General features: G+C 40.8%; 1 protein-coding gene across 1 annotated transcript; it reads left to right on the top strand.

Annotated features, from left to right (window-relative positions):
- The first annotated feature begins 6,761 nt into the window (after positions 1 to 6,761).
- Positions 6,762 to 13,248, top strand: gpr83 (G protein-coupled receptor 83). Its single transcript, XM_040187681.2, has 4 exons — positions 6,762 to 7,332; positions 7,699 to 7,824; positions 10,753 to 10,886; positions 11,262 to 13,248. The coding sequence occupies exons 1-4, from the start codon at positions 6,889 to 6,891 to the stop codon at positions 11,980 to 11,982; spliced, it is 1,425 nt and encodes a 474-aa protein (XP_040043615.2). The 5' UTR covers positions 6,762 to 6,888; the 3' UTR covers positions 11,983 to 13,248.
- The last annotated feature ends 208 nt before the right edge of the window (positions 13,249 to 13,456 follow it).

Here is a 13,456-nt window from a genome sequence, read left to right as displayed (position 1 = left end):
TCATGCAGAGAAAACTCGTTTTGGCTTTCGGTGTAGAGGAACACGGTTCACTTGCAGTTGCAGGAGTTCAAAAACAACCTGTCTCCCTCTTAAAGCTCCATTTGCGCGATGAAAATGATACAACTATTTGGTGCTCCTTGTTTGTATTTGTTTTGTGACCGTATACGCTGTGAACCACTCATTTATTGTGTGCTATCTACTTGTAAACCTTTCAGTACTAAATTCAGCAACGTAAGCTGTAGATCACAGGGGGCGGAGCCTCGACCTCCAAGGTGTGCACAGGTGTTCTGCAAACAGGGATTGGGATGGGATTTGCTTCTACCTCTGGTATTCCAACTGAACCATGCCTAGCCTACTGTTTAAAATAAAGCCGGTTGACACAGTGGTTATCTCATTTCCCCTATTTTTCAGTGTTTTCCAGGTAACTTGACAATTTTATTCAATAATCCATTTCACATTTCTCTTTAAAAGGGTAATTACACTCCCCCACTCTGCAGCAAAAATAAAGTGTTACTTTAGATTACCGGATATATTGTGCTTTTTCTTCGAAATTGGAGGTGACAAAGTAATAAAAAGAAAAAATGCAATAACTATGATACTGGCCACTTCTACTTTGACAAAACTCTTCTGTTGAGGACGAGGAGTCTATATTTTTGCAAGGGTGTTTCACAGTTACCTTTAGGCAAGGTCCACTTGTCATTTTCTTGACCTTGTCTTCAACATCAGTTAGACAGGTTTCATACAGTTTTTATCAGGTATGTTTGCCCACTTCAGGAGGGTTCTGTTAAGGAGCATTGTGCTGCAAGAAGAGTTTCTGGCCTCTATGCACATGTTATATGTGCTCATGAACAGTTGGGATTGTTTTTTTCAAATTGTTATCTGAAGGTTGTGAATTAATTATGTTGGTATCTCATTATTCCCCAAAGGTGTTTTGTTACGATAAGTTTCTTATTTTTCTATCGTCATACTTCAGGCAAGGATTTGTGACATGGACAACAGATTATTCGACTGTAATAATAGAAAAGGCTAATCAATTTGACATGGTATAGCTGGAAAAGAAGAATTGTAAATGCACCTTCGCTGCAAGTAAGTAGTAAGTTGTTCAAAAGATGCAAAAGTGGAACTTGATTTAGATGACGGACGTCCCCATGGAAAACAGTGTAGGCACAGCAGGAAGGATGTGTGTAGCACAGAAGACATCAATCAAAAATAGTCTAAAACCATTAATGCAGTTATTTAAGATGCATTTTTACAAATTGAATTTTTTCAATTAAAAAAAAAATAACATCACAAACCTTTTAAAGTTCTGCAGTAAATGTTGCTTTGATAGAGTTTTTTTGTTCAGGGTTAAATACAGAGAACGAAGGATGGATTATGTGAATGATATTAGATAGACAAGGTAATTGTGAGCTAAAAACGGTGCATGAATACAAAAGTGTGCTGTAAGCCTGGTTTCGTTTGGAGTGAGGTATGCCATGAAAAAAATAATATTAATGGGGCCATGACTTCAAACAGTTTGGGAATTCTAACTATATATATTCTACTCCATCCTGAAAACATTGGCCATGCAGATTTATTATTTTATGCACATAAAAAAATAATGGTTACAGAAACTGGAAAAACATTCAATAAATCTGTACAAGGGAGAAGGGTTTGACAGGCTTTTAGCCAGAGAGGGTTTATTTAAACCCAGATCTTTCCTCATACCTTACCAACTAGGTTTGCTGCATTAGATCAGAAAGGGCTTTTGTATATGTATTGTTCCTGGTTTGTAACCTCTAGTTCTTCTAACTAGTACATTGTTTACTGGTGGATCAGAGCAGTATGTAGCCTAAACCACAAACTATACTGTAGCCGAGATAATTTACTCCAAACCAGCTGGTAGAAACAGGACCATTATACATTTCCTTTTCGTCTACATTTTAAAGGTTTGCTTTAAATACACTTGACAATTTAATGGAAGTACATCTGGAAACACTAAGAGGGAATCGATTCAGAACACTTTTTCAAAAATATTAAGGAAATAGCAGAAGCCTAATATGAACCTTTTAGCTGTTAATTACTGAGCTGCCTAGAGTCAGATAACAATCTGAGCAGAGAACTGAGGTCTTGGATCGACAGTCGTGTTGCAACTTTGACCTGACATTTACATTTTGTAATGATGAAACTTCATTTTCCACTCACCACTTAGTCATCAACAAGAATAAAAGGCCTTTTCACCTGAAGAAAATGGCATATATCTTCGTTATTATTTTAATTGCCTCACCAATACTTTACTCTCTTGCATTCAAACCCAATGAGTGCTCTGAAAAGACTAAAACAATGTCCTCAGGGCCAGTAAAATTTTTGCACAGCATTTTGGAAAAAAAAAATCAATTACCTTCTCTTAACTTAAGGATGCTGAAGAGAAAAATATAACACAATTTTATCAATTTAACCTTTTTGAAGCTCGACTATGATGTTTTTCCTAGACCTCTGGTGCCTAAAACATAATTGATGCGCAAGCAAAGTGTTCTCATTAGCAATAAAAAGTTGAATTCATTGTCTAATTGCCAAACCCATATAAAATGTCATGGGGATCCACACATTTCACACATTTCAGTCAGAACCAAAGGGATCGAGTGATTTCATAGACCTACACAGCAAGTACGGAAAAACAAGTTGCCTTTCTTACAGTTTTCTCTCTGGTCGTCACTTTGGGACTCACAGATCTGTTTGATTGTTGCGTTTGCCAACTTTTGTCTCTTAGTTTTAATGCGATTTATGTATAAACCGGACCAAACATGCTGCCGGAACGGGAAAAGATTGCATGCAACATGGATTGAGGCTCCTGGAAAAGATGAAAAGGTAAATTAATAGCAAAATGAATTGTTTTACATTATCTTAGTGACTTTGAAAGAAAGCAACGATGGCAGCAAGTGGAATCTTTTGCAATCGCTTTGCTAAATGAATGTTCTTTAAACAACGATAATAACTGAGCCTTTCTTTAACCTGCTTACTGACCTGCTTACTTCACTCTCACCAGACAATTGGGGAGAACACACAAGAAGCTCAAGGGGATCAATACCATTTTATGTTTAATCATTATGTATTGTTTTATTTTAGGCAAGGCAAGGCCTTGAATTTGTGTAGCACATTTCAACAACAGGGCATTGTCAAGTGCTTCACATAAAACTAAGAAAAACAAATAAGAACACTGATTAAAATTTTCAACAGTCAAAACCTTAAACAAGCCGATGTGGTAGAAGATTTTGCACAGACAATCGGTAACTGAGAATAAAGGCTCTGAATTAAATACGTCTTTCTCCGTTTATTTCCTTGCTAGGGAGGAAAGGTCACAACAGCTACGTGCTCAGTAGACTGCCAAGAACCTCCCTCCCTCACAACAGGGCCAGGCGGTTCTTCTACTTGCAGGTGGCCTCCAAACCAACCTGTTGTGTCTCTACGGCCAGGAGACTGCCATCTGACTCTGACGCTCCAGCTCTTTTTCATGGCCACACCACCCCAGCACTTGCAACCTATAACCTTGTTCGTACAATGAAACATTTTGAAGGGTTACATACATTTTTGCCGTTACATCGAAAATAGCAACATAACATTTGCAGAGCAGTTTGAAGAAATAAATAAAATACTGTATGCTAAAAGTTGAGTTGCTTCAATTAGAGGGAGCAGCAAACAGAAGAGTTTTCTATCTTGTTTTTAAGCCGTTGAGAGTCTAAGCAAATGTTCAGCTTTTAGGGAGTTTATTCCACATATGTGGTGCAAAAAAAACCCACAGTAAATACTCGAATCATGATGGACGTCACCTCTCGAGTTTTCGCTCACTTGTGCGCACAAGGCTAAATCTTAATTCAGATACTCTCAATCGCATGTTATTCATAGAACCTTCCCAGCATGTCTAGATCCTTACCCTGGTAACAGCTTTATTGTGAACCCAACTGCTTTTCTTCACTGTTATCAACAACCTAATTTATCAGGTCTATGCTTAATCCTTAACAACAAGCTATGCGTGCAGGTCTTGCCCAGAAAAACAGGAACTCATAATTATAAAAGATAGTCAGGGGATCCCGATTCATATGATGTCCTTCATTGGGAAAAATGTTAGTTCCAACCACATACTACTGGGATCATTACGTCATTATGATTGCTTTTCTAATTACCTTGAATGTTTGAACAAAATCCGTTCTTTTGCTTTCCTGAAGACACAGGATGCTCTTTTTCAGAAACTGCATTGTATAATACTCTGAGCATGTGTACTCAAACCTCCTTCAATAGTCATATTTATTGCTTGTGGGAATAAGAATAATTTGAGAATCTCATTGTGTTTTTCACTGCAGGGACCAGTAAATCCAACACAAGAACTAAGTGCTCAGAGACCCCCCCCTACTGAGTGCCCTGCTGTACTCCATCTTCACACATGACTGTGTGGCCTCGCAGGAAAACGCCACTATTACCAAGTTTGCAGATGATACCACGGCCGCTGAAAGATGATTATCAACCCAAGAAGATGCAGCACACACAATTGTACCTTGATGAGATCAAGACGGAAAGAGTGAGAACCTCTAAAATCCTGTGAACTCACATCAGCGAGGACCTCACCTGGTCTCACAACGAATTCACAAAAAAGTGAACACTTAGTGTGTTATTGTAATTACTGTGCAAAATAAGAATTTTATTGTACAGACTAACTTGTTAACTGTAGACGTGACAATAAACATCTTGAATTCTATTAGGGTAAACTTATAGTGGAAATGTATACCTTTTCCTCATATTTTGTCAGCTGTCCTTTAAGAAGATAATTATATAAAGAAAGTTTAGCTTTAAGAAAAGAGGAAAGCAGAATCATAGCCCATCGTGGGTTGTGATCATTGGATCACACAATGGCCCTTTGGTTGTTAAGGAGAAGTCCTGTAGTCTGATGGGGGCGCACACTTACATTACGAGGATTTAATTCATTCCCAATGTCAAACCGTCAAGTGTTTGAGGGCTCTCTGACAGACGTTGTGAGCCCTTTATGAACCTCATCAGAAGGGAATGACCCATAAGTCATTGCAATGTGTGGAAGCATGGATACATAGAAAAACATCCTTATGAAATTGGAGGATATTTACACATTTATTCATCAAATGTTTCCTTCATCATATCGTCATTTAAGATATTTTGGCAGAAAACTGTAAAACGAGAAAAGAGAAATTATTTTTCATCGTGTTAGGACAGACCAGGAAATACATTCAAATGAAGTTTGAAATAAATACTCACAGTTGGAATTACGTTGTCATGGTGACGTGAAATGTTTTGCAGACCCGTTTGTATTTATGCAATTCCAAGTTGATTGATTACTATAGTGCACTGACTCATTTCAAACAAGCTATATTTCTTAGATTTAATCCTGTCACAGTGATAGGCGCAACAGTCTTCTTAAAAAGAACATTTCAAACTTTTTTCTTTTGTTAAATAGTGGCGTTGTTCATTTTGGTAGAACAAGTAATGCATTACAACAAGCCACGTACAGAGCGAGGGAAGTAGGGGTGTATAAAGTCCATGTACTAAAGACACTCATCATTCTTCAAAGTGCAGACAGACACTGGAGACCCTTTTAAACCAGTCAAACAGAAAAAAACAGTAAAAGAAGACAAAGGCTCAGGCTCACATCCTTCTGCATTAGTCCACATTAGCAACAACCAAAATAAAAATATATAACTGTGAACATGGTGACCTTGCAGGTGTTTTGTTCTCATAATCAAAGAGGCTTTTTTGAATAAACGAGCATTTACAACTTTAGCAAATTTGAACCATCTTTCTTATTAGTATTTTGCATATACAACTCCATTTTAGACATTTACCTTTGTGAGACCCCCCCATGTCCCAGGTGGCCTTGTGGTTTTAGTTGTTTTTTGCAGGTGCTGCATTGGAGTGTCGTCAGCTGGATGAGCCACACCTGAGCCAGGGGGGGGCACGGCCTAAAATCTCTTCTCCACTTGGCAAACGGGGGTTGAGAAAGAAGACCTGCTGGGGTCTCTGAGACCGCTGCTCTGTTGTTCTGTTTTGTGCTCACTGCCATACACACATACACATCTACACCACTGATAACTGATACTGGTTGTTGACAATAAACGTGTTCCTTCTTAGTCGACCTAAACCCTGCTGGAATCATCATAATCAATCATAGAATTTAACCTTTGTACAGTACATCCACTCCCATGATTAGAATTAAATAAAGGTTACATGTGGAGTTCACTTCTGACACCCATCCTGAAACAGGATGGATTACCAAATAAACCAGCTCTGCGTTTAAAAGGTTTGTTATCCCGCAGGGTCTCGTGCTGATGGCAGGAGACTGGCCTCTCTGCCAGTTGTTTTTAAATCACACAGGCTCTTGTGTCAAGTTCTGTCTTCCCCTCAACTCCCCCCCCCCAAAAAAAAATGAAAAAGAAAAAGATATGTCAGTCTTTCAACTCAGTTTAGTTCAATCAGCTTGACTGGAGGGATTCAAGAAGAACGCTGTCACTTCTATGTGGTCCTTGGGTTTTGGTTGTTATTTCATTGAACGTGTTGCGTTTTATAAGGAAGCGTATTTGTGTCTCAGCATCACCCATTGAACAGTAACCATGCAACCATGGGTTTGTTTTTTTTATTTCCTTTTTAGGTTGCCAGCTTTTGGTGTCTGATAGGATGCGTCTGCGTTCTCTCTCTCTCTCTCTCTCTTTCTCTCTCTCTCTCTCTCTCTCTCTCTCTCTCTCTCTCTCTCTCTCTCTCTCTCTCCCTTTAAAATCAGCAGCCTTGCTGCTGAGTTGCTTGACACAACCTGTTGATTTCGCTTCTGCATCCGCACAGGGACACCGGGGACGCAGTTTTTTCACATTACACTGAAAGGGGCAAAGTGCTGAAATGAGAGCGCCGTGCGCTTGGTTTTGCGCGCTGCTCTGGATCGGCAGCGCTGCTGCAGCGGTAGCGGCGGGACGCAAAGTCAACGACTCTTCACTTCTGGGAGAGGAGACGTTTCCCCTCACGGCGCATTTGCGCAACGGTTCGGGGCGGGCGGGTAACCGTACTTCAGGGTTCCTCCTGTTGGACTTCGACGAGGGGATGCTGGAGGACTGGCGCTCTCTGGCCAGCAAGAAGCGCCGCGGCGGGGAGTCGCAGGACGGCGGCGTCAAGGCGCTGCTGGTGGCCGCCTACTCCCTCATCATTGTCATCTCCTTGTTCGGGAACACCCTGGTGTGCCACGTGGTGGTCAAAAACAAGCGCAACTTGTCCGCCACCAGCTTGTTCATCATGAACCTCGCTGTGGCTGATATCTTCATCACCGTCCTCAATACTCCGTTCACCCTGGTAAGTACTTCTGTGTGTTTCACCTGAAGACAGAAATATGTTTAGATAGTAACATCGTGAAGACTCACTCACCCTTAAAAAGTTGTTAAAATAGTATGGTAAAGACTTAAGGTTTGGATGACTGTATAAAGCAATTAGTAGTTATGATCTCCAGGATATTGTCCTTATATGTGAGTGTGTGAGAGAGAGGGAGAGGTCTATTTCTTAGTTTGTAACTTGCTTTTAATCAGATTACCATTGCCTATTAACTAGACACACATGTGCTTCATGAATGCTCAAGTCGCTTAGTGGTCACAGAGGAACAGACCATAACCGTGTCAGTTGATGTTTCGATGCAATGATCCACGTGACCTCTTCTTCTCTCAGGTCCGGTTTGTGAACAGCACCTGGGTGTTTGGGAGGACAATGTGTCACATCAGTCGCTTTGTACAGTACTGCTCGCTGCACGTCTCTACTCTCACCCTCACCGCCATCGCCCTGGACCGCCGGCAGGTTTGTCTGCAGCTCGATACCTTTCTTTGTTCTGTACAGAGATCTCAATTTGAAGTTATACCATCAAGTGTTTTTAGCTGGAAGGTTCCCATGTTTGTCCATGGCAGTAGTGGAAACTTTTATTTTAGCTTACTTATTGTACTTTTTACTCCATCACATTTTTCTGATAAAGTTAGCTCCAATTCCTATTAATTAACTGGCAAACTAATTTCCTAAGCTTGAACCAGTGGCACAACCTCTTTGGCTTGTGAACAGGGGCCCTTGTATGAGATCAGCAGCAGCTGCAGCGTCAACTTCTCATCTTGTCGATAAAGTGGTTTGCAGCTAGAACTTGAGTTGCCTTTGACTCCATCTTAAGATAATAATTAAATTATGAGCCGGCCAGCTTCCCCCCTCTACCCCTCTCTCCTCAGCATTGGTAAGCAGCGGAGATACCTGTGAACAGATCAAAGGCTTTGATCTTGTTTTACAGCCGATCCCTTTCCCTTACAAATCAGATTCTATTAACATGTCAAGAAAACCCTCTTCACATGCTAAGCCCACATAGGGGGCAGGAAGATGTAAACAGCAATTTCAGACTCTCATAAATCCCAATTTTGTCTCACTGCTGGAGGCGTAGATATGTATGTATAGTTTTATTTTGCCACACAATATGTGGTTCAAAGAATTGCAACAAAAAAACTCAAATGCCACGGCAATAAGGAGAAGAAAGGGAACTAACTACATTATATCGCAGATGGACAGTGAGAAATTAAATGGTAAATAGAATCCTCTGTAGAACAAATGATATTTGCCTAAAATGTTGTCAAATCTACTGTAATGTAGGTGTATGATAAGCTCAGGTCATTTACAATATACATGAACATTTAACAATAAATATAATACATATTATATACATACATATATATACATACATATTTATTTCTCAAACACCAATAGGCAACATACTACTAATTATCAATGCCATGCCGACATAAACAACAGTCTTTTCATTCCAGCATCACTTTTTAGTGCGAGTGGGGAAATTAAAATTTGCCCTGAAAATACAACCCTCGAACAGCTCTTATGGAAAGGACTTTGCTTTTTCATTACCATTCATCATTTCTTTATTTCTTTCCTTCGAAGCTTTGTGGGAGACTCGTGCTCTACAAAGCTCAAAGGTATTTTATTACGAGTACACACCTACTTCAGTGCCTACTCAATGCATTAGTATTTTCTCTTCAAGTGCAACGAAGTTTGGATTCAAATCCTGCATGGACACAGTTTGCTACCAGTGACACTGTCCGAGGTGCTGAATTTGAAGGCTGCAACATCGTTAAGCTGGTGAATAATGATTGAGGATGATGATGAAGTGAATATTTCAGGCATTCCCGTGAAATCATTTAATTCGGTGTATCTGTGAATGTCAACTTTACAGCATTTCTGCTATATTTGCGCTCGGCTAAAGCTAAGGGACAGGTCTGTGACTGAAATGTAGATATGTTTGAGCTTTTTTACTGGTAGAAAGCTCAGTGCTTTTGATGCTCTTGTGGCCACAATCACATTCCAATAGCAATTCATATTATATGCATACACTCATTGGCCTTGAATGTCCTAAGGCTGTTATTCATTCCACTAAATCTTTAATTACACCTATTATACCCTCTTTGTGATCCTCCTATGCTATACTGCACGGTTTTGCTGTGCAGAGAAAAAAAGGATTTTTAAGTGCTAGAATGGCTCCCCAGTTATAATTTGTATGTTATATGATTGTTTTAAATTCCTCCAAAGCACTTTATGAATGCCTAATTTAAAACACATTGATTCACACAATGTTGTCTGTATGATTCTCGTTGTCAGCTGCCACAGCCCGAACATTTAAAAAAAGTGCACATTTTGTCATCATTAATAATGTCCAAACTATTCTGTTTAAATCCACTTTTTTTCCGAGGGGAGAGAAGAAGATGATGTTGTTGCCCCTTTGAAAAAGCTTCCAAGGGTTTTCCTATTTTTGGTGCATAAAAGTATTCATAAACCTGTGAAGAGGCTTACTCTGCTCCCTGTGTTTCCTCCCGTCCTCATGTTGAAATGTCATTCAGAATCCTGAACAGTTCCAAAAGGCCGTGCCATTTGTGTCTGTGAGTCAGCGAGCATCTGTTTGTATTCTGCTTCTGAAGCAGGTGGCCCCTTGAATGACAGCCTCTGGCATCAGTGTATAAATGTGTGTGTGAATGGGTAAAGCAGAAAGCACTTTGAGGGGTCTGAACCACTTACCCTACTCGTTATGTCTAGGAGAGGGAATTAGACATCTAGAGCGAGAGAAGTGAAGCTCCAAAGTCAGCCTTATTCCAGCCGTCGACACGTTCACCCCCCAAACTCATCAAATCCATCCTCCATCCTGCGGAAACCCATTTCGGTCGCTTGAACCCGCAACCCGATCATCGGCGATGATCGATCCTTCATGACCGTAGGTGAGGGTGGGAACGAAGATTGACCAGGAGGTCGAGTGCTTCGTCTTCTGGCCCCGAACGCTTCGCACTCGGCTGCGAACCGCTCCGGTGAGAGTTGGAGGTCACAGAACGCGGAAGCAAAGAGCAACGATGAGATCCGAAGCGCCCCAAACTGTACACAGTTCAAATTTTTTAAACAAATCTATGGTAAAATCTATCATTTTTGACTTGGATTAGCAGAGTGTGTTGAACCAAATCCCAAGGTGAAAGACAGATTTTCAGCAACCATTTTTTATATTTCTTCATTTTGTGTAGCAGAACCTGATCCGTTTGTAAAACAGCATTAACTAAAAGAGCGAGAGTTTGATTTGCATAGCTGATTACACAGCGCCACGAGGCACTGGAGAAGATGAGGACAATGGAGGTGGAGGGCTTCAATTCAGACAGAAACTCAAAGATGTAAAAACGGACTCAAATCTGTGTGGTGATTTTCTTTCAGGTGATTTTGCACCCTTTGAGACCTCGCATGTCCCTGACACAAGGCGGTGTTTGGGTTGCTGTTGTATGGATGATGGCTAGCTGCTTCTCCCTCCCGCATGCGATCTATCAAAAACTCCTGACTTTTATGTACAGGTAAAATGATACACACTCAAACATTATAACAAAGAGAGATCCTGTTGATTGTTGTGTAACATTTATATAGAAGGTTGGTAATAGAAGAAGATATTAGGGGATTACAGGCCAGCATGTTGTCGACAACTCCATCAACACTGTCCTCCTGCTTTTTTAATCATATACAATATAAAATGTGTGGACTCTTTCAGGGTTTTATCAAGCAAAAGTAAGCTGTATAAACAAGTCTCATTGGGTGAAGCATAATGGCTTATATCCCCAATTTTCGGTGGTTTTATTAAAAATGTTTTATTAGAGCAGGCCGACACTCTCCTGCGACCTAATGCTTGCTCACTAATCTGTCCTTCTTGCTTCCCCCGTAACACACCTCACCAGCAAGGAAAAAGAGCGCAGTTTTTGTATCCCAGACTTCCCAGAGCCCGCAGAGGTCTACTGGAAGTATATTGACCTCCTGACCTTCATATTGCTTTACATGCTGCCACTCCTCATCATCACCGCCTCCTACACCACAGTGGCCTGTCGGCTGTGGAGCCACAACACCATCGGTGACACCACAACGGCGCAGCACGCTGCGCAGAGGAGAAAGCGGCGGCGGACGTTGGCCATGTTGCTGCTGGTGGTCGGGGTGTTTGCAGTCTGCTGGTTCCCCCTCAACTGCTACGTGGTGCTGCTGTCCAGCCAGGCCATCCACTCCTCTAACGCCCTGTACTTCTGCTTCCACTGGCTGGCCATGAGCTCCACTTGCTACAACCCTTTCATCTACTGCTGTCTGAATCCAGCCTTCCGCGCCGAGCTGAGGCTCCTCTTCGACATCTGCAGGAGGAAGCGAAGGGCGGCGGCGGCGGCGGTCGAGCTGGAGCCAGAGCTGCGGCCAGTAGCTCCTCCCCGTCACAGGACCGCCTGGCCCGACGACCACGAGGCACCGGGGCCGAGGCCCGCTTTGTCCCGCACGGGGCCTGCCTCCTCGCAGCCGAGTCACACCACCTCCAGTCACTCCCACAACCTTAAAGATACACATGTTCTCTTCACGGCCAGACAGGTCCTCAGCGGGAAAATTGACATCCTCTCGGTGGAACCCATCGTGGCTGTCAGCTGAGTGGGAAATAACTGCCGCAGTTGGAAGGGGGTGGTGTTTTAAAACGGACAGGAAATCAGAAAATGCCAGAGCTGGCTCGGCGTGTCTTCACAGGATGTTAATAGAAGCAGAGGACATGGTTTCATTAGTGGCTTTAAATAGAAGATTTTAGAAGGTTGTTTTTGCATCAGTTTGAATTAGTTTGAATACTATTTCAAAATGTAGTTTCTTAATGTGCTCTCCCCCGAGTTGGCTTTCATTTTGTCCATAAAAAAATGTTCATCTTGAAAAGAGCAAACAATTTCAGCATATGGTCCATTAAGTAGATGTTCTACAGCTTTCCACCAATTTGTATAAAGGATTTTCATACTGTTGCATCATTGAGACTAAAATACGTCAAATAAATACAATGGGATGCAAACGCAGCTTATTTATCTTGTCACCTAAACCTTATTTATTGTACAAAAATACATATCGGGCATTGATATTCATATTCTGAATAGGTCTGTCTGTCATTTCTTTCAGCAGCCTTCACAGGTCTGCATGACCACAGGAACAGTGGACATACGATATGTGCATGTTAAGAACAAAATCATGTTCATATTGATCCACTGGTCCCATTCAGTACATGTTGCTACCCAAACTGCTTACCCAGAGTATAGCGTGTTAAAAAACAAAGTGGTTATATGGTCGTTCTTCTATGCTTGTTTTCTTTCTATGTGTATTATGCCCTCTGCTAGAGTAATTTGAATGACTTTAAAAACAGATTTTCCCTCTGAAAAATTTCCATCATATTACAGATGTGAGAGAACAAAAGGTCAAAAACAATTTTTAGTTTTTTTTTTTTAAACCCAAGCAGCTGAAATGATACAATAAATAAAAGTAATGGTGCTGATGATTTTCAGAACAATCTGGAGTAGAAAAGAACAGCAGCATTTAGCTGAGAAAAAAAGGCATTATCTTTACATTCAGAATTTGTAGCTGAATAAGTTAAATAGAAATGTATGTTAATCAAACAGTAATATAACAAAAAGCAGGATTGCAGGGAAGATGTAGAACACGTGTTTGCCTTGTGAACAAAATATATTGTTATGTTGTATGTTAAAATGTTCCTTTGTGCATGTTTTATTTAAAAGAAACTGAAACTACTTTACTTTTGGATTGTCGGCTTTTGGGCAACTGAAGAAATTATCATCAGTTCATAAATGCGAACAACATTGTGTTTTGCTGTTTGTTACTGTGAATGTTTGTCATTGACTAAAATAAATGGTATTTGGCTTGATCATATTTCACGAGACATATTGCTGCTGTCTATATCTCCTGAAAGAAAACACATCATAGTGATGGTTAAACCTTCTAAAATTCCTGAAAGAAACCATGTGAATCCTGATGTTTCTATGATTAACACATTTATATTAACAACGACTACTTGCATTTAAAAGGAGTCACTCATAGTTATTTCTGTTGTCAGCTGATTTAGTGTAACCATGGAAAA

Source organism: Gasterosteus aculeatus, chromosome 9, assembly GCF_964276395.1.
Source record: "Gasterosteus aculeatus chromosome 9, fGasAcu3.hap1.1, whole genome shotgun sequence".
Lineage (NCBI taxonomy): Eukaryota > Metazoa > Chordata > Actinopteri > Perciformes > Gasterosteidae > Gasterosteus > Gasterosteus aculeatus.
Note: the sequence above shows the minus strand (reverse complement) of the source record. Positions and strands in the feature narration are given on the sequence as shown.